This window comes from Myxocyprinus asiaticus, chromosome 11, assembly GCF_019703515.2.
Source record: "Myxocyprinus asiaticus isolate MX2 ecotype Aquarium Trade chromosome 11, UBuf_Myxa_2, whole genome shotgun sequence".
Lineage (NCBI taxonomy): Eukaryota > Metazoa > Chordata > Actinopteri > Cypriniformes > Catostomidae > Myxocyprinus > Myxocyprinus asiaticus.
The window spans coordinates 2,298,411-2,323,788 of NC_059354.1; the positions used below are offsets into that span (position 1 = coordinate 2,298,411).

The window sequence follows — 25,378 nt, forward strand, 5'->3', positions numbered from 1 at the left end:
TAATTTTTTGGGTGAACTATCCCTTTAATCTCTGTCACTTGGAAAATCTGCAAACAATGCCTATAAAGAGCACTGCAACAAAGAACATGTAAAACGAGTCTTATTTACTTTGCTTTTGTGAAATCTCTAGTGCTCAAACTTTAGCGCGTGGACATAGACGCGCTTTCAATTTCAAGTTTTATTAATATCCCGAAGGAAAATCTGTTTGCACACAGAGTTTTGACATAAAACATCAAATAAGTACATAATAAATAAGATATAATCCATAAAAACACAATACAATCCTGTTCACATGATTCAGGGTCGAGGTAACGTTCCCCCTGTGCTGCTCACTGCAGCCGCATATTAGATCTGCAAACCATAATTTTGTGTACTGCACACTAAAAAGAGAAAGTCAGAAACTGAGAGGTGATCACTTTAAATGCGGTATATTATTCTTTTTGCCCTGAAAGTTTGTGAACATCTGGACGCTTGACTTCAAGAAGATGGGCTCTGAGAGTGGTGAGCGTTTGACTCAGAAACACTAAATTCAGCATGTTTCAGAGATTCAGAACACCACAGCGGGATATTCGTTATAGACTACTCATATTAGACAGATAAGGGTGGTCTAAACCATCACAGTGAATATGTTAATATTTATTACAAATAAAAGAATTAGTGTTTTTAATTACAAAGCAGGACATAAGAAATTAGGCTATGTGTTGTGTTTTAGAAATGGCTATAATTTATCCTAACATAAATATAATAGTAATAATGAGATGTCTGTCCTTGTTATTTGTCAAATGTATGGAGATGATGCTGTTATCTACTGTATGCACACGCAAAAAATAAGCAACAAGCTGCACAGGAACTATGTTCTTTTCAAAAAGTGCAGATTGTGACACTGAACAGAAGCTTAATGAAGAACAGGAAGTTAAATATTTAGGAATCATAACTGACTCTCAACTTTCTTTTAAAAACATGAAGTTGTAAAAAACAGTCAAATTTATTTTGGTACATTTTAGATTTCTTAGAAATAATCTAATCAGAGGCAGCAGTTTTATTTATGAATGTGATGATTCTACCTCATACTACTCACTGCATGACTTACTGCACACAGACATGTGAATCTGTCCTCAAGCCTATTAAAACAGTGAACAAGCAAACTCAGTTTTATTTTAGTCAAATATGCTTTCCTGAGTTGGGAAAACTTGATTAAATTTGTAGGTGTAATGTTGATTTTGAAAATTCTTAATAGTCTTGCCCCACCCATATTTAAACAGTTCATCAATAAAATAACAGAAAAAAGGTCAGGTACCGGGTGTCTGTAAAATACCATTAAGAAAGAGTACTTTTGGTTGCATGTAGAGCAACCCATGCTCATATTAAAAAATTAAGTCTTGTTATTTTCAAATCAGAATTGGCACTTAATGCTAATGGCATTGTCCTATGGATCTTATAAACTGTGTTTTATGAACATCATGTTCTTAGGATTTGTTGGTTTTGACTGTTATGTGCATTTTTAAATGATGTATAGTCTGCATATTTGAATGTATTTTAATGTAATTGTTTTTAATTACTTTGACATTAACCTGCCCAGCAGATGATAATGAAACATTTTGGCTAAATCTGGCACATATTCATCAATGGGATGTTTGATTAATGTGTTTTGTCCCTGACAAACAAATAAATAATATATGTAGAGGAATCACTCGAAATTGTATCAGTTTTAGGGTACAATGGGTCTAAAGCCCCCCCGGGGTAAAAGGCTCCTTTGATTTCATTTTCTTCCCAAAATGCTAAACAGCATCAAAAACCACCACAGGACTTTCCTAAACACCTGTTTGTCACTGTACACTGCATGAGATCATTGTGTGTGGTGTCTAAAGGTTGATTTTAAGGTAATGTGATCTAATATTTAATCATTTTTAAAATGCAAATGTATGTAGCTAATGAATATAATATTCTGTTTTTCAGTTTCAGTTTTGTTCAAGGTGAGATATATATAAAAAATGCTAAAGGTCCCTATTAAACACATTGTTTTTCTTAAGTGGGTGGAACAGATTTGTTATGAAGAATGTTCAAAGTGGGCTCACACTGACTGATCCAATCATAATGGAGATTCATTTGTTTATAGATGTTATTAAATGGAAAATGTGTTTGAAATGGAAAGAAAATGAAAATGGTGCATCCTTTTCTGAAGTGGTTATTTTGAATAAGCATTCTCTTAATCTGTTACTCAAAAAAGAAATTGCTGTCTCAAAATGATTTGCATAAGTAGACAAATTGTGCTCTATAACTATTGTCCTGATATGTACACTATATTAATATAAAGTTGAACCCTATATCTATCTTTAATACCTCTGTCAGACAAACTGAATGAAATGTAAAAGATTTCAGGACGGTTCCTTTGTGTTCCTGCGCAGCGCTTCTCTACATTGTATTCACACTGGCACTGATCGACGTCGCGTCGCGTTGAAGCTGCACGTCACCTCAGAGCGTTCTTCGCTGAACACGGACCAATCAGCTGTGAGCTCGAGACTAGCGACAGTAAAATGAAAATAAAATAAGATCAAAATAAATCTCACCCACTGTTTCATAAATGTTATGTTTCACGTTTGCACTGTTAATATTATTGCTACAACAACTGAGTAAACAGAAACAAAAGATCACCAAATATCTTTGATTTAACGGCAATATAAGTTATTTCAATATATAGAAATAAAATTCACACATCTGATCATCATCATATTTGACAATACACTTATTTTACCTTTAAAATAAAGCGCCTTTAGTAAAAAAGTGGCGGCCGTCACCTAAAGCGCGTCGCGTCGCAAAGGGCGCGTGTAGTGTACAGCATAGAGCTCCGTTGATAACAATGGGGAGCGATCTAGTTTAAGTCGCAACACGCGTACAGTGTAGATATGGTGTGAGCTGAACAAAGCGCAGAACAGGTCAACAGACCGTCTAATGTCAAGGTCTTCAGGAAAATAATATATAATCCCAAATCTGTCTTTCTCACGTTGCGTTTTCACAAGAGTCACGTCGGTTATTATATGACTGAGAAGAGCCCCGTGTCAGTGCTAAATGGAAATAAAACGGTACGGCGAAGCTTCAGCAGTGTCACGGCAGTTCTCAGGCTCAAATCTGTGGCTAGATTTACCACTTAATCTCTTCCAAGCATAGAGCACTGTGATTGAGAGAAGAAATATCCACGCACTTACCCTAGCTATAAATCCACGTTATCCACTACGTGCGCTTGCCCGAAAGCAACTGATAGAAATGGTGATATTGTGATGAGCGCTGAGAGCCGCTTCAGATGCAGGTTGTTCTGGAGCATATAAACGTCCTCGCAGACGCCATGTCGGCCGGCTGGAGAGACTGGATTACACTGACGGAGGAGATCGATCCTCCAACCACCAGACTCGACGCTGCATCTAACGGGAATATAGGATAAGGGGCTGTATGTGTTCATTTGCTGCCATCTGCAGAGTAAAGCATCATAAAGCAGCTAACGATTTATTTCTACATTTATTGAGTACTGTATAGCCTACATATAATTAGACATATTGGGGAAAAATAAAACCTGTGGTAAGTCATACGTCCCATTCGGCCAACTGCAACCCTTAGAGTGTAAAAATACCCTTTTGGGGAATTTAAGGGATTTTTATTTCTAAAATAATTGAAAACAATATATGTATAATTGGAAGAACACCTGTAGTAAGTCATGCATCTCACTAGGAACCTACTACAACCTTTGGGATGTAAAAAACATATTGGTGAATTTTAGTGATGTTTTGTCTAATATAAGTGAATACTGTGTAGTGTATACAGTAGGCTACGCTTCATTAGAAATATTGGGAAAATAGCACATGTAAATCAGTCTATCCACTGGGAACCTTCTACTACATAACATATAACATATTGGGGAAGCTGAGTGATTTTTCTAAAAATGATTGAATTTTGTATACATACCATAATTTGACATATTGGGGAAATAACATGTGTAAGTCAGTCTATATCCACTAGGAACCTACTACAACTTTTGCCATGTAAACATAACATTCTAGTGAAATATTTTAATACTGTTTACATATAGGCCTACTTGGACATATTGGAAAAATATGACCTGTCATGCATCCCACTAGGAGCCAACTACAACCATTGGAATGTAAAAATATAGTTTTGGTGGATTTAGTGATTTTTATTTTTTTTTCTAAAATAATTTAATAGGCTATTGTATACATATTGTAATGATGAGTCAACGGAGTTGAGATCCATGTGCAGCTTTAATAATAATAAACATAGTAATACAGACAGGCATGGGTTCAATCACCAGCAACAGTAATATCCAAGGTCATCCAGAGGGGTGGTCAATAAACAGGCAAGAGGTCAGGGCAGGTGGCAGACAATCACAAGTTATATCCAGGAAATCAAGGCAGTAATAGTAGGCAGGCAGCAATGGGTCAAAACAGGGTAAACAGTCCAGGATCAAACACAGGAAATGCAATAAACTCAGGGAATGCTCAGAAATGGGCAAAACAAGACTTTGCAATGAGAGAGAGTGAGTGTGAGTCTTAAATAGCTGAGTGGACTGGAAACAGGTGAAAAGGTAAACATTGACAGGTACAGGGATTATGGGAAATGGAGTCCAGAGAGTTAAAGTCAATCCCCAGGTGATGGAGCCCTCTGGTGGTGAGCGGGAGGAACAAAAAAGGCGGGATTCATGACAGAGACCCCCCCCTCCACGAGTGGCTCCTGAAGCAAGGAGGCAGGCGACGCCGGGGACCAAAGAAACCAGGGCAGATCAGGTAGACGACCAGGGAACCAAGGAAACCAGAGCAGATCAGGCAGATGACCAGGAGACCGAGGGAGCCAGAGCAGACCAGGCAGACGGCCATAAGACCAGGGATACCAGAGCACGTCAGGTGGATGGCCAGGAGACCAAGGGAGCCAGAGCAGACCAGGTGGACGGCCATGAGACCAGGGATACCAGAGCAGGTCAGGCGGACGGCCAGGAGTCCCAGGAGACCAGAGCAGATCAGGCAGATGGTAGGAGACCCAGAAGACTAGAGCAGATCAGTGCACGTCACCTCAGAGCGTTCTTCGCTGAACACGGACCAATCAGCTGTGAGCTCGAGACTAGCGACAGTAAAATGAAAATAAAATAAGATCAAAATAAATCTCACCCACTGTTTCATAAATGTTATGTTTCACGTTTGCACTGTTAATATTATTGCTACAACAACTGAGTAAACAGAAACAAAAGATCACCAAATATCTTTGATTTAACGGCAATATAAGTTATTTCAATATATAGAAATAAAATTCACACATCTGATCATCATCATATTTGACAATACACTTATTTTACCTTTAAAATAAAGCGCCTTTAGTAAAAAAGTGGCGGCCGTCACCTAAAGCGCGTCGCGTCGCAAAGGGCGCGTGTAGTGTACAGCATAGAGCTCCGTTGATAACAATGGGGAGCGATCTAGTTTAAGTCGCAACACGCGTACAGTGTAGATATGGTGTGAGCTGAACAAAGCGCAGAACAGGTCAACAGACCGTCTAATGTCAAGGTCTTCAGGAAAATAATATATAATCCCAAATCTGTCTTTCTCACGTTGCGTTTTCACAAGAGTCACGTCGGTTATTATATGACTGAGAAGAGCCCCGTGTCAGTGCTAAATGGAAATAAAACGGTACGGCGAAGCTTCAGCAGTGTCACGGCAGTTCTCAGGCTCAAATCTGTGGCTAGATTTACCACTTAATCTCTTCCAAGCATAGAGCACTGTGATTGAGAGAAGAAATATCCACGCACTTACCCTAGCTATAAATCCACGTTATCCACTACGTGCGCTTGCCCGAAAGCAACTGATAGAAATGGTGATATTGTGATGAGCGCTGAGAGCCGCTTCAGATGCAGGTTGTTCTGGAGCATATAAACGTCCTCGCAGACGCCATGTCGGCCGGCTGGAGAGACTGGATTACACTGACGGAGGAGATCGATCCTCCAACCACCAGACTCGACGCTGCATCTAACGGGAATATAGGATAAGGGGCTGTATGTGTTCATTTGCTGCCATCTGCAGAGTAAAGCATCATAAAGCAGCTAACGATTTATTTCTACATTTATTGAGTACTGTATAGCCTACATATAATTAGACATATTGGGGAAAAATAAAACCTGTGGTAAGTCATACGTCCCATTCGGCCAACTGCAACCCTTAGAGTGTAAAAATACCCTTTTGGGGAATTTAAGGGATTTTTATTTCTAAAATAATTGAAAACAATATATGTATAATTGGAAGAACACCTGTAGTAAGTCATGCATCTCACTAGGAACCTACTACAACCTTTGGGATGTAAAAAACATATTGGTGAATTTTAGTGATGTTTTGTCTAATATAAGTGAATACTGTGTAGTGTATACAGTAGGCTACGCTTCATTAGAAATATTGGGAAAATAGCACATGTAAATCAGTCTATCCACTGGGAACCTTCTACTACATAACATATAACATATTGGGGAAGCTGAGTGATTTTTCTAAAAATGATTGAATTTTGTATACATACCATAATTTGACATATTGGGGAAATAACATGTGTAAGTCAGTCTATATCCACTAGGAACCTACTACAACTTTTGCCATGTAAACATAACATTCTAGTGAAATATTTTAATACTGTTTACATATAGGCCTACTTGGACATATTGGAAAAATATGACCTGTCATGCATCCCACTAGGAGCCAACTACAACCATTGGAATGTAAAAATATAGTTTTGGTGGATTTAGTGATTTTTATTTTTTTTTCTAAAATAATTTAATAGGCTATTGTATACATATTGTAATGATGAGTCAACGGAGTTGAGATCCATGTGCAGCTTTAATAATAATAAACATAGTAATACAGACAGGCATGGGTTCAATCACCAGCAACAGTAATATCCAAGGTCATCCAGAGGGGTGGTCAATAAACAGGCAAGAGGTCAGGGCAGGTGGCAGACAATCACAAGTTATATCCAGGAAATCAAGGCAGTAATAGTAGGCAGGCAGCAATGGGTCAAAACAGGGTAAACAGTCCAGGATCAAACACAGGAAATGCAATAAACTCAGGGAATGCTCAGAAATGGGCAAAACAAGACTTTGCAATGAGAGAGAGTGAGTGTGAGTCTTAAATAGCTGAGTGGACTGGAAACAGGTGAAAAGGTAAACATTGACAGGTACAGGGATTATGGGAAATGGAGTCCAGAGAGTTAAAGTCAATCCCCAGGTGATGGAGCCCTCTGGTGGTGAGCGGGAGGAACAAAAAAGGCGGGATTCATGACAGAGACCCCCCCCTCCACGAGTGGCTCCTGAAGCAAGGAGGCAGGCGACGCCGGGGACCAAAGAAACCAGGGCAGATCAGGTAGACGACCAGGGAACCAAGGAAACCAGAGCAGATCAGGCAGATGACCAGGAGACCGAGGGAGCCAGAGCAGACCAGGCAGACGGCCATAAGACCAGGGATACCAGAGCACGTCAGGTGGATGGCCAGGAGACCAAGGGAGCCAGAGCAGACCAGGTGGACGGCCATGAGACCAGGGATACCAGAGCAGGTCAGGCGGACGGCCAGGAGTCCCAGGAGACCAGAGCAGATCAGGCAGATGGTAGGAGACCCAGAAGACTAGAGCAGATCAGGTGGACGACCAGGAGACCCAGATGACCAGAGAGGATCAGGCGGATGGCCATGAGACCAAGGGGACCAGAGCAGATCAGGCGGACGATCATGAGACCAAGGGGACCAGAGCAGATCAGGCAGATGGCCAGGAGACCCAGAAGACCAGAGCAGATCAGGTGGATGACCAGGAGACCCAGAAGACCAGAGTGGATCAGGCGGTTGGCCAGGAGACCCAGGAGGCCATCTCAGTGTAGGGACTGGATCAGAAGACCTGGTTGACGATCACAAAGCTGAAACAGGGTCAGGAGGCCTGGGTGGTGACCCCAGATTGAAGACTGGAGCCATGGAAGACTCTGAGGGCGGAGCCGTGGTAGGCGGAGCTGTAGGAGGCTCGAGAGGTGAAGCCATGGAAGGCTGAGCCGTGGCAGGTTTGAGGGGCAAAGTTGTAGAAGGCGGAGCCATGGCAGACTCGAAGGGTGAAGCCGTGGTAGGTGGAGCCGTGGGAGGCTCAAGGAGTGGAGCCGTAGAAGGCGGAGCCATGGCAGGCTCGAGGGGCGAAGCCGTAGAAGGTGGAGCCGTGGCAGGCGGAGCTGTAGGATTGGAAACAGGTGAACAGGTATTCATTGACAGGTACGGGGATTATGGGAAATCGAGTCCAGAGAGTTAAAGTCAATCCCCAGGTGATGGAGCCCTCTGGTGGTGAGCAAGAGGAACAACAAAGGCGGGATTCATGACAAATATGATTGGACATACTGGAAAAATATGACTGTAGTTAGTCTATGTTCTGGCAGCCTACTACAACCTTCAGAATGTAAAAATACAGTGTTCATGTACTTATACTAGTGCTGGTAAAAATGCTGAGATACTAAAAACGATACCATCTGACATACGTATGTCATTCTGTAAACATACAGCACATAAATTAAAACCACTTTATGTCCTAGTGTGATTATTAAACAGCAAAGGCTGCGATTAATTGAGATAAATATTTAGTTTGCATGTACTGCGTGCTTCAAATGTGAGTGCTTGTGAATGTGTTGAACAGGACAGGTGTTGTGCCGACATCTGCTACTCAAACTCTTTTGAGCTCCTTGACTCAAACTACATGGAAAAAATCATCATGAGCATCCCGCTCTCTGCTTGTTTCAGATGACAGTAAGCAGAGCGCTAATTAACTTTGTAGTGCAAGGTACTTACAGACTACATATTTATTTAATTAAATAGCAGCCTTTTGCAGTTTAATCATTTGCGTCACGCAGCAACCTGCCTTTCCAGAAGTACCATCAAAACAACACAGAAATACTCCAAAAATAGATCACTACTGTATATTTATGTGATATTCACTGTAATACCACTACTACTAATAATAAGTTAATAGTAATTGTTAATTATTTAAGCAATATCTCTCATATGTGATGCTCTGTGAGGTTCTGTATTAAAGCACTTCATCTGCTAAAAATAATACAATATTATGTTGAAAATTAATTATTATATTTTCATTTGATTAAAGTTTTAATTAATTAATTTAAATACTATTTTGATGATAAAATTGAAATAAACTGTTGATATGGAATTCAGAAAAATAATAAAATAAATGGCATCGGACTCTGTATTAGCAAGTACCAAAAAGGAAGTATCGTGACATATAAAAAAAATATTTTTTTTACTGTGTTTTATTTTTCTATGTTTTAGCACTGTGGGTGGAGGTTTCAGGTGTTCCCTTACGTACGTACAGCTATGAAAGCGCATAGGAGTATTTTCAGGCAACATTCTGCAGATACATCAAGCATTGACTCTTTTGAGTAGCCTATAATGGTTTATACCTTATAATATAGTTATATACTTTTTAACTTAATTGTGCTAATGATATCTTTGTTAGATTGTCGCATGTAGAGAGCACGGGTAGAAGAAACTGAATATTCAAGGAATATCGAACCTTACGCTTACTGCATTTGATGAGGGATGCACTTTTTAGCAGGCAAAACAGTACATTCTTTAGATATGCAGGTAAGTACTAAGAATAGGTTCCGGACATACAACGTTAACCAAAGTCCCGCGAGAGTTGCCTGTAACGTTTACAAATGCTACACCTATCCCTACCCCCAGGCACGGGCTTATACGGGCTGAGGCCCATGGGCCTACAACTCCCATGGGGCCCATTTTCCCCTATCCATGTTCAAGGGAGGAGCGTGTTTAAATGCTTTCAGAGGGAGACACAGTTGTTGACATGGTGACAGTGCACAACCATTTAAGGCGTCTGTGTAGTGCTTGTTCAATGTACCACAGGGGTACCTTAAAGTGCCCCTGCATACCCCTAAACCTAACCCTAACATAAAGCCTACCACTAAATCCATCCCCTTAGGAACAGTAAACCAATAATGACTGGCTGACTGTACATTATCGCTTAAAGGGGTCACGACATGAGAAATCAAATTTTCCTTGATCTTTTGACATATAAGAGGTCTTTGTACAATAAAAACATACTCTAAGTTTCAGAACTGAAAACTTCCTCCTAAATAGAAAAATAGCATTTATTTAAACCAGGCTGGGGAAACGGGCCTTTTGGAATTTGTGATGTCACAAGGACCAAATTATGTATGAGCATTATTAAAGACGGGGCAGTTAAAAACGCTATTGGCAAAACAAACAGTTTCATTCACAAATATTTCAAATATCATGACTGATTTATAGTTTAGGTGCCACTGTGCTTAATCCATTCTGATGCAGTGTATTAGTTGTACGCTATGTGTAAACCCTGAAATGTAGTTTTATAATATTGTGGAGCTTGTTGTTCATTTTCTTCCGACTGAGTTTCAAATATGGCTGAATTGGAGGGGCTGCATGATGTTAGCAAATCAGAACAGAGAGTGTTTACAATGGAGTCTTAAAGGACCAGAGAGCTTAAAACCAAGCGTTTCAGACAGAGGGCCAGAGACAGTGTGGAAAATTATTATACATTACTAAATTATGGCTGTTTTGGTGCAATAAAAACTTTTCTAACATTATAAGTGGACCTCATGGAAGATAATACAATTATTAAAAAAAATAGTTTGTCATGACCCCTTTAACACTTTATTAACTAAACAGGAGTATGTAGAGAATTGATCAGTGGCAGAGTGAATGGCCCTTCATTTTATTCTTAAAAAATCATGGCATTTGAACACATGCCAGGACCTTTAAACCAGATAAAAAATAAATTAACAAAGTGAGAAATGCCAGAAATCTGTGAACAGTTATACTGTGTATGTATGACACTTATAAGCAAGGCAGGTTGCTCAATCCAAGTTGCTCCAGAGGCATATTGTTCCTGAAATATGTGTGCTGTAAATCACTTTGAATAGACAGCATCTGCTAAATGACATGCAGTCAAGTGTGGGGGTACATGCGGATGCGCGCGAGTGTGTGAGCATCTTAATAGTTGGTGTGTGGCCATATCTTCCCCGACTATAACTATTTCTGGCCAATCAAATCACTGCAAATTAGAGTGTGAAATTGGCAACGTGTGTTGCCATGACACCCAGCAATAAGACTCATGCTGGTGTCCTCATATGAAATGTCTAAATCTTCCCCTCACTGCTTTTATATCCTCTGTCGATTTCCCATGTCCTCTCATGCCTGTTTTTCCCCTGCATTTCTTTGTCCAGCGAATGGGCAGAAAGCTCAGGTTAGGTGGAAAACTTTTACCCTTTAAAAAAGATGTTCACAGATTTTCACACACAAACACAAATAACCTCTGCTGACACTCTTGCTGACAATCTCAGTGACAGTTTCATTATGATAACAGTGGTTATGTTCAGATTGGAATACTAGTGTAGCTACTGCAGAATATATAGCTATTCTGTTTTTCCCCACCAAAAAAATAATATGTGCAACAACATGCCGTACACACACACACACACACACACACAAAGCTAGTATGATACGCTGTTGTCACATCAGCACTTTACAACGCATGTTTTAGCGAGTGGTGTCTAGATTTCTTCTTGGAAATAAACCTTTTTTTATTATTTTGTATTATGTGTCTTAACTTTAAGTAAAAATTGTTCATATTAATTCCAAACCATTAATCATTTATAAGCTAATCATAGTAATAACATTAATTACATACATTAAACCACAATATACAAGGATGGTTGTATGGCACAAATACATACATAACTTTAATCAATAATTTACAAAAGTCAATAAATATTTGGTGACACTGAATGTTTTTTGTTTTTTGTTTTTAACCTACGAAATTCAGATTTCATCTGCACTGGTTGGGGCACTTAACTTTTATTCCACCAGAGATATTCAGCAAATAATGAAAAGTGTGCCAACTAGCCCTGGTCTCCACTACTGTAAAGCAGCATTGACACTGACATTCGTAGCGATCAGGTGACTGAAACTCAATAGTTTAATGAGAGCTGGAGATATGTGTCAACAGAGACTGCTGACAATGCAACGGAGTTGAACAGAGTTTGCAAATGTGCAGTGAGCGCAGTGAAGTTCACGTGATCCGCCCCCTGATTCAGGTTCAAACAGCAGTCGAGTAGAAACGCCTGCTAGTACAGCGACTTGGCGATCCCCAGCAATTTAACTGCTGTTGGTGTGAATGCTCCATAAATCAGTGTAGATGGAAAGCATGTGCTAAATAGTATGTAACTAACATGTATTTACCACAACCAAATAGTTCAACAGTCATTAAATAAAAACAAAACCTGGCTGATAAAAACAGATCCTGTTAAGTTCGTGCAGACATTCAAAATGCACTTTATTACACATCCAGATTTTCTCTCTCACTGTAACACACACACACACAAACACACACACACACACACACACACACTGAATGTTCTGGTCAAATATTATGATTTCTGGCTTATAAATTGTGTGGGATAGTAGCAAACCCCCCCCCCCCCCAAATAAAAACAAAAAGCAAAAAAAACAACAGGAAATGCAATTCAGAGTGCATGAGAGTGTTGGATACACTTTATTTAGGTGCCAGACAAAAGAGTGTCACCGTTCAGTCATTCACGAGAGTTGAGCAAACGTCCACATAAAAATGATAAAATCAATAATAACTCAGAGCTCTCTATCAAACACACACTCAAATAGACATACATCCATTCATATGCATATCATCATTCTCCGTAATCTCTCTGTTCATCGCTGAGGTCTAAACTCAATCTCAGTCAGGATGAGGGTACCAAGAAAAACTGGCAACCTCTTTCCAAATGTATTTAAAGTCCACCAATAATCATCAGCATCAATGACCCATACAATCATGGCAGAATATTGAAAATAATGAGTGTAGAAAGGGGGCTGAGATGCTGAAGAGACGTATGAGAAATGAGTGATAAAGAGAGCGAGAGAGAAAGTTTCCTAACGTCATTGTTTTCCAAAGTATGCAGTAATGGAGAGCGTTTTCGAAATGCTCCATTTTCGATGGAGAAGAACACCCTTCTACTATGGATTAAAGGTGTAAACATAGCTAAATTAATGTTTTTCAAACAAAAGCTTAGTGTGGAGTGGTGTGCAGGTACAAAATTCTTTCACCCCATGACCTGTCCATTTAGTGATAGGGACTTAGGGGGTTGTTCACACCTGGTTTCAAGTCCTTTGTTTTTTCAGACGCCATGTCAAGTTAACTTAAAAATGCATTGTTGAATTTGTTACTCTCCATCTAGCTTTTTTAGCCCAAGAACACATTCAGTCTGAAGAGCCTTATGCTGCATTCAACTGAGAAAGTCTGAATTTTTAACTTTCCATTTGGAAAAGTGCAATGGCAAAGACGCGAACATGGCGGCACCCAGGGAGATGTACGCAATTAATGATAAACATTCAACATTTAAGAAAATAAAATGCAGCACTATTTAATTAATCGTCGTGCATTCTGGAACAGCCTTATGCATGCTGCCTTAGAAGAAAGGAACGCAACATTAAGTAATTATTCTGCCTGCTTTTTGGAGTTGCGTTTGTGTCAGCAACATGTCTATGAAGTTTTAAAATGGTGTTTAGCTAGGCAGCCCACTAGAGAAACATGAGTTTGAGGGTTCTTTAATGAATTGATCATTAAAATCTGATCATTATAGGTGAGGTGTATAATTTCTTAGCCACTAGTCACCAAAAACAATGACTGTTTTCAATCAACTTTACCGAACACTACCCCCATCTGCCATTGGTCAAAGAAAAAGATAGTCCCGCCCCAAACTTACACCATTGCTTGAGTCGATGTTGGCGGTGTCAATGTTTTGATAGTGCCACAATGTTTACACATTTTAGGGGAATAAACCTACAAACGGCTTACTTGTAATTGTCCACAGAAAGGTGGGATAGGAGAAAGTATTTGAATATTGAAAAAATAATTTAATATGGCTAAGAACCCTTTTCTTCTCTCGGTCTCTCACCTGGTGACAAATTCAGATAAAATCATCAAGACCTAAAAACCCAAAACATATAAGTCCATACATCTCCACTGTAGGATCCTGCTCAAATGGGAAATGTGAGACCTAAGGCAAGTGCTCTTCCTGTGGTTGAGTCAGCCCAAATCTGAAGTGACAAAAGCTGTTGTCAGTCCGTAGAATGATGGAAAACCACAGACACAAGAAGGTCTATGAAAGTTATTGAAATGTGAGTTATTGTATATTGCAGGAGGAGCAGCATGGATCATCTTTATCAGGCTGTGCCGCATAGTCCATCTGCCGTACAATCTCAGCAAAGAGTTCGTCCACCATTGTCTTGCTCTTGGCGGAGGTCTCGATGAACGGACAGCCCCACTCCTCAGCCAGTGCCTGTCCCTCCCGCACAGACACCTCCCGCTCACTCTCCAGATCCACCTTATTCCCCACCAGGATCACAGGAACCTTCTCATATCTGGAAAACACACACAGTTTGTCATAGAACCCTCAAACATGTAAAACCTGTATATATGTAAATATAGACTGATTAAATAACAATTGCAATGCATTTAACTTCCATTATGTGAAATATTTTCGAGTGAAATAGAATATTGAAAGTGGTAAATGATGTAGGGCAGGGCTTGATTTTATCCATCAGGATTTGATTGGATCATGGATGTCAGACAATGTTTTAGGTTCTGTCTTGTTAGGTCTTGGTTCTGTAAGTATTTTCCCCATTCATATTTTCCTTAGGCTTTTCATAAAATCCTTCATAAAAGAATTGTAAACCATGAACCAAATCAACCAGCTCCGAGGTGAATCATAACATTATAAACTTTGATTTGAAGCAAAGAATCAGACAAAAAGACAAAGGTACAAGACTGAAAGGGATAGTTCACCCCAAAATGAAATTCATTTACTCACCCTCATGCCATCCCAGATTATTTAAAAATGTATGATTTTTTTTCTTCTGCAGAATACAAGTGAATGGTGGCCAGAACTCTGAAGGTGTGAATATCACATAAAGGCATCATAAAAGTAATGTCTCCAGTGGTTTAATCAATGTCTTCTGAAGCGATCCAATCAGTTTTGGTTGAGAACAGACCAAATTATAACTGCTTTTTCACTGTACATCTTGCCATTACAGTCTCTAGGCACGATCGTAATTTCAAGCTCGATTACACTTCTTAGTGTTTGATGCATGCGCAAAGCACTAGATGGCACTATAGGAAGTGTAATCGAGCTTGAAACAGAGATGGGCCGCTTCTATTAAAGTGAATGGTAGAAATTGGAACGCTCAACCAAGCAGCTCTGAGCCCCTAACGGTCAACGGACCATTTAGATACAGACATCACCTGTCAACGCGCATGCGCATCAGCCATACAAGCCAGTAAAATTTTGTTTTTAGCGTAATATGAGGTAAAGAATCGCTATTTATGATACCAGTTTTGTCAGATTTTACTGCTGGTTTAAAATATGTTCTTTGATCGTAATCTTGACCAACCTTTTTGAGATTTCGGTTTTTCCCCATTCAAGTAGAGAGGAGCTGCTCTGGCATGACTGGAAATGGCCGACAGTGGACTGACTTGCTAGAAAGACTTTGACTGATCACGATTGCCAAGGAGACGGCTGTCAAGATTTATAGTGAAAAAGGAGTTACACCCAAAACTGATTGGATCTCTTCAGAAGACATATATTTAACTACTGGAGTCTTATGGATTACTTTTATGCTGCCATTATGTGATATTTGGACCCTCAGGGTTCTGGCCACCATTCACTTACATTGTGTGGACCTACAGAGCTGAAATCTTCTTCTAGGAATCTTAATTTTTTTTCCTGCAGAAGTAAGAAAGTCATACACATCTGGAATGGCATGAGGGTGAGTACATTTTTCTATCCCTTTAATGTAATGAGGGAATTAACTACAATCCCATGAAGCACTGAGAATAGCTTTGAGTTTTAGATTTAAGAATCAATATCAAGATCGTTGATCAATATTTTTACCCAGTCCTAATTGCAAATAATGCATATATATATATATATATATATGGAAAAAACTATTAATTTAACGTTATTGATTTTAAGCATAGAACTAACATTTTTATTTTATTGCAAAATATTCAGATATATACAAATATATAAGTAGTTTGAGAGTCTAAGTAGACCAACACAATTGTGTCATCATGGGAGTGGGCGGTCTCAGAGAAGCTCTTTTGACATGCTTTGTTTACCGTGATTCTCTGATAGGTGGATTGTTTCTCTGCTGTATCAAAGATAGTGTAGTTCTTCCCCAATAATTCTGCTAATAAACACAATTTTTAAAAATTAAAGATGAAATAATGTGAACTGAAGGCTTCTACAGAAGCATATACCATCGATTAACAACCTCGGAGCTGATGGTATAGGTCTGAAAAATATGAATGTGATTCTAACTTCCAGAACCAGACTGTTGCACTCTACTATTGATTAATATTACTTTTCCTCACCCATGTGGCCTTGGATACATCAGCATTTATTTATGACATTCTCTCAGATATACAGAAAAAAACATCCTTTTCTTTTTCTCCCCTTTTCTCCCCAATTTGGAATGCCCAATTCCCAATGCGCTCTAAGTCCTCGTGGTGGCATAGTGACTCGCCTCAATCTGGGTGGCGGAGGACGAATCTCAGTTGCCTCCGCGTCTGAGACCGTCAATCTGCGCATCTTATCACATGGCTTTTTGAGCGAGTTACCGCGGAGACATAGCGTGTATGGTGGCTTCACACTATTCTCCGCGGCATCCACGCACACCTCACCATGCGCCCCACCGAGAGCGAGAACCACATTATAGCGACCACGAGGAGGTTACCCCATGTGACTCTACCCTCCCTAGCAACTGGGCAAATTTGGTTGTTTAGGAGACCTGGCTGGAGTCACTCAGCACGCCCTGGATTCTCCAGGGGTGGTAATCAGCATCTTTACTCGTTGAGCTACCCAGGCCCCCCTCAGTAAACAACATCCTTGTGTTTTCTCATCATTTGAATTCTCCCAGTGCATTACAATTGTTCAGTATTCCTCAAGGAAACAGAAGAATGTCCCACACCCATAACCACTAAGCAGTGATAAAAAGCTAGAGGGGGATGAGGAGGGTGGAGTTACTGTAACCCTTACAAACAAACCCTGTTATAAAAAAAACACAAATGATTTCACAGTTTAAAGTACTTTCAGAATGATAGTGTAACATCCCTTTATTCACAAAGTCAAAAAAAAAAAAAAAAAGATTTTTACATTTTCACAAGAAAAAGAGATATGATGCCGTTATGATGCTAGAGAGAAGCAGGTGGTTGCAAGAGTGTTCTGGGTGGTTGCTTTCTGGACCACGTCTCTATCATATCCTTCACTGTAAATCTAAGGAGTTTATTTTTGCCTGTTTTATCATCTGCCATTCAAAACATTTTAAGTCAGATTGCTTAGAAAACTAAAGGCACACCACTGCTCAACAAGCTGCCTGATTTGAGGTATTATGTTAAAGGGATAGTTCACCCAAAAATGAAAATTCTCTCATTATTTGCTCACCCTCATGATATCCCAGGTGTGTATGACTTTCTTTCTTCACCAGAACAATTTGAAGAAAAATAGAAAAATATCTTAGCTCAGTAGGTCCTTAAAATGCAAGTGAATGGTGATCAGACTTTTGAAGCTCCAAAAATCACAGACAGCCAGCATAAACATCATCCATTTGACTCCAGCGGTTAATTAATATCTTATAAAGAGAAACGATTGCTTTTAGAGTGAAAAAGATTAATATTTAAGTACTTTTTTAATATAAATTGGTCAGCAGATGTAATCGCGAGAATGCTGAGTTCACACGGTCTCTTTTGTGACGTATTTGCGTTGCCATGTTACGGACATAATCTCACGTTCTCCTTTCGGTTGAGACATCCAGGATGAGCACACAAATGCCCCATTGAGAGTAAACAAAAGATACAAATGCAGATCTAACCAAAACCAGCGAAGCTTCTGTACAGTGTTCCTCCTTCTCACTTGTAAACAGTGCTGCTCTTGCACATGCATCAGTTCTCATGTGTCTCACATGCCAATGTAAGCAATGATTTAGAGTTAAAAAGGACTTAAATATTGATCTTTTTCACAACAAAAGCATTCTTTTCACATTAGAAGACATTAATTTAACCGCTGGTGTTGCATGGATGACATTTATGCTGACTATCTGTGATTTTTGGAGTGTCAAAGATCTGATCACCATTGTATTGAATGGACCTACTGAGCTGAGATACTCTTCTAAAAATCTTCATTTGTGTTTTGTAGAAGAAAGAACATTATACACATCTGGGATGGCATGAGGGTGAGTAAATGATGAGAGAATTTTCCTTTTTGGGTGAACTAACCCTTTAAGGCTCTTTCACACCAAACCAAATTTTTCATACCAACAAAGCAAGCTTTTTTCTTCTTTTTTTTTCCACACCAGGCAATGAAATGCCTATTTCACAGACTGTTTCCCTCGTGTTTCCTAGAACTCTTATTCTGAAGTGTTTCCCCCGGACTACGTTGCCCAGTATGCACTGCCCTCATCACTGCCATCTGTTCCTTATTGTTCTCACCTGTTTTCCATTCCCTCATTAGGCCTTGTATGTATAAATACCCTCAAGTTTAGTTCCTTCTTTGTCAGTTCTTGTTTGTTGTTGTTTTGAGTTCCCATTTGTTGTTTCACTGTCATCATTTTTATTAAAGCCTGCAAATAGATCCTACATCTTCTGTCTCATCTCAGCAACCATTCATTACAGAAGAACTGACCCAACATGGATCTAGCGGCTGTCCAAATTCTGCTTCTCAAGCAAGGGGACCATCCAGTTGAAGATCACGTCCGTGAGTTCTTAGAACTAGCGAATTTAGTGCACTATCCAGACTGCTCTCTGGTGGTTTTCTTCCGGACCGGTCTGAACAGTGCACTGAAGGAACTGATGCCTCTGGCTGATCCTCACTGGACGCTCGGTGAATATGTTGAGAAGGCTCAGGAACTTTGCGGTTCCCCTTTCACAGTGGATTATTGTGGGAACCCTGGGCCAAAACCTGCTTCCACAGCTCCTTGCTCCAAGCCTTCCACGGCTCCTTGCTCCAAGCCTTCCACGAGCCAGCGCCCACGCCTGTGGCCTCGTCCGCTCCCGTAACTATGCTCCCAGCTGTCTGGAAAAGGAGGAGAAGGAAGATGACACCTTCTCCCCAGTCTCTGCCCATGCTCACGGCCACGGAGGTCGTTCCCCGGTCGCTGCCCGTGCTCATGACCATGGAGGTCATTCCCCGGTCGCTGCCTGTGCTCACAACCACGGAGGTGGTTCCCCGGTCTCTGCTCGTGCTCAAGACCACGGAGGTCGTTCCCCAGTCGCTGCCCGTGCTCATGACCATGGAGGTCATTCCCCGGTCGCTGCCTGTGCTCACAACCACGGAGGTGGTTCCCCGGTCTCTGCTCGTGCTCAAGACCACGGAGGTCATTCCCCAGTTGCTGCCAGCTCTCGTCGAGCCTCCCATGGCACCGCCTTCCATGGCTCCACCCCTCGAGCCTCCCACAGCTCTGCCTTCCATGGCTCTGCCCCTCGAGCCTCCCTTGGCTCCACCTTCCATGGCTCCGCCCCTTGAGCCTCTCCATGCTCCGCTTTCCATGGCTCCGCCTGCCTTCGACGAGCCACTCCTGGCTCCGCCTGCCTTTGTCGAGCCACTCCTGGCTCCACCTGCCTTCGTCGAGCCTCTCCAGGCTCCGCCCTCAGAATCTTCCATGGCTCTGCCCTCAGAGACTCCCACAGCTCCGCCTTCCATGGCTCTGCTTTCCATGGCTCCGCCTGCCTTCGTCCAGCCTCTCCTGGCTCCGCCTGCCTTCGTCCAGCCACTCCTGGCTCTGCCCTCAGAGTCTTCCACGGCTCCGCCCTCTCCCCCAAAGCCTCCTCCTTCAGTGGTTCCACCCGCTCCCCCAGAGACTTCTCCTCCAGCGGTTTCAGCCACCTGACCCAGTCCCTGCCCTGTGGCCACCTCCCAGTCCTCCTGACCCAGTTCCAGCTCTGTGGCCACCTCCCAGTCCTCCTGACCCTGACCACGCTCTGTGGCCGCACTCTGTGGCCACCTCCCAGGCCTCCTGACCCAGTCCCGGCCCTGTGGCCACCTCCCAGGCCTCCTGACCCAGTCCCGGCCCTGTGGCCACCTCCCAGGCCTCCTGACCCAGTCCCGGTTCTGTGGCCACCTCCCAGGCCTCCTGACCCAGTCCCAGCTCTTTGGCCATCTCCCAGGCCTCCTGCCCCTGTCCCCGCTCTGTGGCCGCACTCTGTGGCTATCTCCCAGTCCTCCTGACCCTGTACCCGCCCTGTGGCCACCTCCCAGGCCTCCTGATCCAGTCCCAGCCCTGTTGCCACCTCCCAGGCCCGGTTCTGTGGCCACCTCCCAGGCCTCCTGACCCTGTCCCCACTCTGTGGCCGCCTCCCAGGCCTCCTGACTCAATCCCGGCTCAGTGGCTGCCTGACCCAGTCCCGGCCCTGTGGCTGCCTCCCAGGCCTCCTGACCCAGTCCTGGCCCTGTGGCCACCTCCCAGGCCTCCTGACTCTATCCCAGCCCTGAGGCCGCCTCCCAGACCTCCTGACCCAGTCCCTGTCTTGAGGCCGCCTCCCAGACCTCCTGACCCAGTCTCTACCCTGAGACGGCCCCCCCCCCATACCTTTGAACACAATCCTTACCCTGGGGTCTCCTCCCTGGCCACCTGGTCATCTTCCGGGTCCCCTTCCTCACCTGTATCTTCCTACCCTCATCAGCCATCTTTGGGGTGCCAGGAGTCACCCCTTAAAGGGGGGCTTATGTCACAGTCTGTCTCCTTCGTGTTTCCTAGGACTCTAATTTTGAAGTGTTTCCCCCGGACTACGTTACCCAGTATGCACTGCCCTCATCACTGCCATCTGTTCCTTATTGTTCTCACCTGTTTTCCATTCCCTCATTAGGCCTTGTACAGGTGCATCTCAATAAATTAGAATGTCGTGGAAAAGTTCATTTATTTCAGTAATTCAACTCAAATTGTGAAACTCGTGTATTAAATAAATTCAATGCACACAGACTGAAGTAGTTTAAGTCTTTGGTTCTTTTAATTGTGATGATTTTGGCTCACATTTAACAAAAACCCACCAATTCACTATCTCAAAAAATTAGAATATGGTGACATGCCAATCAGCTAATCAACTCAAAACACCTGCAAAGGTTTCCTGAGCCTTCAAAATGGTCTCTCAGTTTGGTTCACTAGGCTACACAATCATGGGGAAGACTGCTGATCTGACAGTTGTCCATGACACCCTTCACAAGGAGGGTAAGCCACAAACATTCATTGCCAAAGAAGCTGGCTGTGCACAGAGTGCTGTATCCAAGCATGTTAACAGAAAGTTGAGTGGAAGGAAAAAGTGTGGAAGAAAAAGATGCACAACCAACCGAGAGAACCGCAGCCTTATGAGGATTGTCAAGCAAAATCGATTCAAGAATTTGGGTGAACTTCACAAGGAATGGACTGAGGCTGGGGTCAAGGCATCAAGAGCCACCACACACAGACATGTCAAGGAATTTGGCTACAGTTGTCGTATTCCTCTTGTTAAGCCACTCCTGAACCACAGACAACGTCAGAGGCGTCTTACCTGGGCTAAGGAGAAGAAGAACTGGACTGTTGCCCAGTGTTCCAAAGTCCTCTTTTTCAGATGAGAGCAAGTTTTGTATTTCATTTGGAAACCAAGGTCCTAGAGTCTGGAGGAAGGGTGGAGAAGCTCATAGCCCAAGTTGCTTGAAGTCCAGTTGTTAAGTTTCCACAGTCTGTGATGATTTGGGGTGCAATGTCATCTGCTGGTGTTGGTCCATTGTGTTTTTTGAAAACCAAAGTCACTGCACCCGTTTACCAAGAAATTTTGGAGCACTTCATGCTTCCTTCTGCTGACCAGCTTTTTAAAGATGCTGATTTCATTTTCCAGCAGGATTTGGCACCTGCCCACACTGCCAAAAGCACCAAAAGTTGGTTAAATGACCATGGTGTTGGTGTGCTTGACTGGCCAGCAAACTCACCAGACCTGAACAATTGTCAAGAGGAAAATGAGAAACAAGAGACCAAAAAATGCAGATGAGCTGAAGGCCACTGTCAAAGAAACCTGGGCTTCCATACCACCTCAGCAGTGCCACAAACTGATCACCTCCATGCCACACCGAATTGAGGCAGTAATTAAAGCAAAAGGAGCCCCTACCAAGTATTGAGTACATATACAGTAAATGAACATACTTTCCAGAAGGCCAACAATTCACTAAAAATGTTTTTTTTTATTGGTCTTATGATGTATTCTAATTTTTTGAGATAGTGAATTGGTGGGTTTTTGTTAAATGTGAGCCAAAATCATCACAATTAAAAGAACCAAAGACTTAAACTACTTCAGTCTGTGTGCACTGAATTTATTTAATACACGAGTTTCACAATTTGAGTTGAATTACTGAAATAAATGAACTTTTCCACGACATTCTAATTTATTGAGATGCACCTGTATGTATAAATACCCTCTAGTTTAGTTCCTTCTTTGTCAGTTCTTGTTTGTTGTTTTGAGTTCCCGTTTGTTGTTTCACTGTCATCATTTTTATTAAAGCCTGCAAATAGATCCTACGTCTCCTGTCTCATCTCAGCAACCATTCGTTATAGCCTAAAACAAGACATGTTGAGCTTTGGATCGCATGTCAGCAGCCCGTGCCGTTACCAAAACCTGAGCAATTGGTGGCAGTAAAGCACAGAAGGCTGTTTTGACCACAGACATTAAAATCCGAAGAAATCCTGAACCAGCAGTGAGGATGTGCATTTTATTTGCATCAAAAACAAAAACGTCTTTCCTCATATGGGTTCTCTTACCATGTAAATGATATTGCTGCATCTCTGCCTTGCATCATCTTAAAAAAAGAAAAAAAAAAATTTCTGATCTTACATGAATTCTCTTCATCTAGCTTCATTTTTCCTTTGCATCCACTTCTCATCTTACGTGAATTCTCTTTACAATATCAATATTGCAGTATTTCTTCCTTTTGTATCACTTTTTAATAATCAAATTTATGGAGATTGTGTGGCTTTTCTTCAAATATATCAATACTTTCGCTGTGACTTTTTTTCTTCAGTGCACTCTATACTTGCATACTTTGCATCAAAGTGCCTTTGTATACCAAAAACATGGTAGTTTCTCAGAATTATGTAATCGTTATGCTGTGCGGTCCTACAAAAGTTTTAAAATATCAAATTATGGGTCGGACTAAAAATGGGTTTAGTTTGTTAGAAATAGTTTTTTATTGCTTAAATTATACAGTATTGGAGCATTTAGACGTCACGTTTAATTTGTAACTGCGAAGTTAAAACAAGCTTTTGGTGTGAATGCCATTTATCTGCAATTCGACTTGCTTTTTCACATCGTGTTCCTTGTGAAAGGGCTTTTAGGGGATTTGTTCAAATCCATAAAGTATGAAAAATAAAAATAATGCAAGCACCATTAATAAAATTTGTCTCATTTAAACTGTAGTTTCATGTCAACACACTCACAAAACATGACAGAGTCTGGGAAATCATCCAAAACACTTGGATCTGCAACTGAAACCAACTGCAACACATCAAACTTTTCATTTAAAAATACTATATGTAACAAATAGCACTGATTGCTGCAAGATGTTTTTATGGTCACATGTTTTAGTCATCGATTTGTGTAACTTGTATAAATGGCACCAAACCCTCAGAAATCACATCAGAGACAAAACGCCTCTGTTTTACTCTCAATCACCCTTCAACAAGAACAAACAGTGCTGGTTGACAGACGTCTCTCACTCCCACAATCTTCCCCCTTCATTATGTATCGCTTTAAATATTAATTTCATTCAGTTATTCATATTTTCTGTGAGCAAAAACATCCATCTGTGTTAGAGCATGCAGATCTATATTATTTGCATGAGAACGCAAGCTAGATTAGATGTTGTTTGTGGTTCTACATAAATATATGCCTGGTCCAGACGGGTGGGGTCGGTTAGGTTTAGGGTGACTGTGACGGGTGGGGCAACAGGGTGTAGAGTTACAAAAGGGTTTATGGTTGGGTTTAAAATGGCTAAGAAGTATTAAAGTTGAAGTGTGGAATGTTTTTACAAAATAATATTCTCTCTTATCTCTTAATAAATGAAAATCAACACAAAATCGGAATTGGGCCAATTTAAAAATTTGGCCCCATTTACTTACAGTATATTATTAATATTAATGGTCTTATTATTAATAATTCATTGGTTTCCCAAATGTTTGTCTTCATGACATTTCATCTCAATGTAGTAACTTGGTCTGCCTCTGAAAAAAAAGTTCCTTTCCAGAAATACACATAATGCAAGACGCCATCATAGATGTGAGCACGATCCGGTTGAACATGTTTTTTTTTTGTGTGTATCAGGGCGGGGGGCAAAGCCCACCTCAGCAACCCCCTAGGTCCAGCCCTGCTATCATATAAAGACCACTTTCACGATTCAGTCAAGTCTTCATAGATAGTCTTGTCTTACTTTTTTTTTCATCTAATCGAATATCTTGTTTCATTCAAATGTTACATTACGCAAATAAAATGGATTGTACATGCCATTTCATGTTGACTTCAATCATCCTTTCTTCTCTAACTGTCCCTAATGAGTCAAGGAATGCTAATGGTTGCTAATGCAAATTCTTTCATAATTTATAACCAATTTTAAAGGATCCTAATGGGATCATGTAAGAATCCACTAAGAATCAAATAAGATATGGCATAAACTGAAATTCCCATTTTATTTTCTTCAGGGTTTCAGTTTATCAATTGGAATCTTAATTAATTCTTAGTGGATTCTAATTTGATCCCATTAGGATCCATATTATGATCAGCAATCCTTTACGATTTGTTGACTAGTGCTCAGATGTTTGCATTTGTAAGAGTGTATGGTTTGCTCTTATGTGTGGGGGTGTGAACTGTGAAGGCCTATATATATATATATATATATATATATATATATATACATTGTATATGAGCATAATTCATAAAAACAATTGTTTATAGTAAACTATATGTCAGTTTAGGCAAAACCAAAATCATTTAGCGCCATTCAAAACACAATGAGGTTCATAAAGATAAGAAAAGCTTATGTTACCAAAGAGCAAATTTCTGTTATTGGCCCTTTTTTTTTTAAGTGTTTTGTGCTACCCTTACTATAGTTTAAAATCAAATCCTGTTTGCAACAGGTAAGGCAGTGTCTCTAGGATTAGCCTTAACAACTTGAGTTTTAAACACAAGTCAAACACAAGTCACTTCTACACACTGCTCTTGAATTTAAATGAAG

At 41.0% G+C, this 25,378-nt stretch overlaps 2 protein-coding genes across 5 annotated transcripts in view; both read right to left on the minus strand.

Annotated features, from left to right (window-relative positions):
- LOC127448153 (FERM, ARHGEF and pleckstrin domain-containing protein 1) overlaps positions 1-6,011 on the minus strand; it is a 115,607-nt gene extending 109,596 nt beyond the window's left edge. For 3 of the 4 annotated variants that reach the window (XM_051710478.1, XM_051710476.1, XM_051710479.1), the window contains exon 1: positions 3,204-3,403. The gene's annotated coding sequence lies outside the window, so the exon portion shown is untranslated. Of the gene's footprint in view, positions 1-3,203; positions 3,404-5,804 lie in introns of those variants that run through there. The other variant, XM_051710477.1, reaches the window with a different exon arrangement.
- Positions 6,012-12,597: 6,586 nt separating this feature from the next.
- The window catches only part of LOC127448167 (ras-related protein Rap-2a), a 32,005-nt gene continuing 19,224 nt past the window's right edge, over positions 12,598-25,378 (minus strand). Inside the window, exon 2 of the mRNA XM_051710503.1 lies at positions 12,598-14,498. Within this exon, the coding sequence (XP_051566463.1) occupies positions 14,261-14,498 (238 nt within the window). The 3' untranslated portion in view covers positions 12,598-14,260. The remainder of the gene's footprint in view (positions 14,499-25,378) is intronic.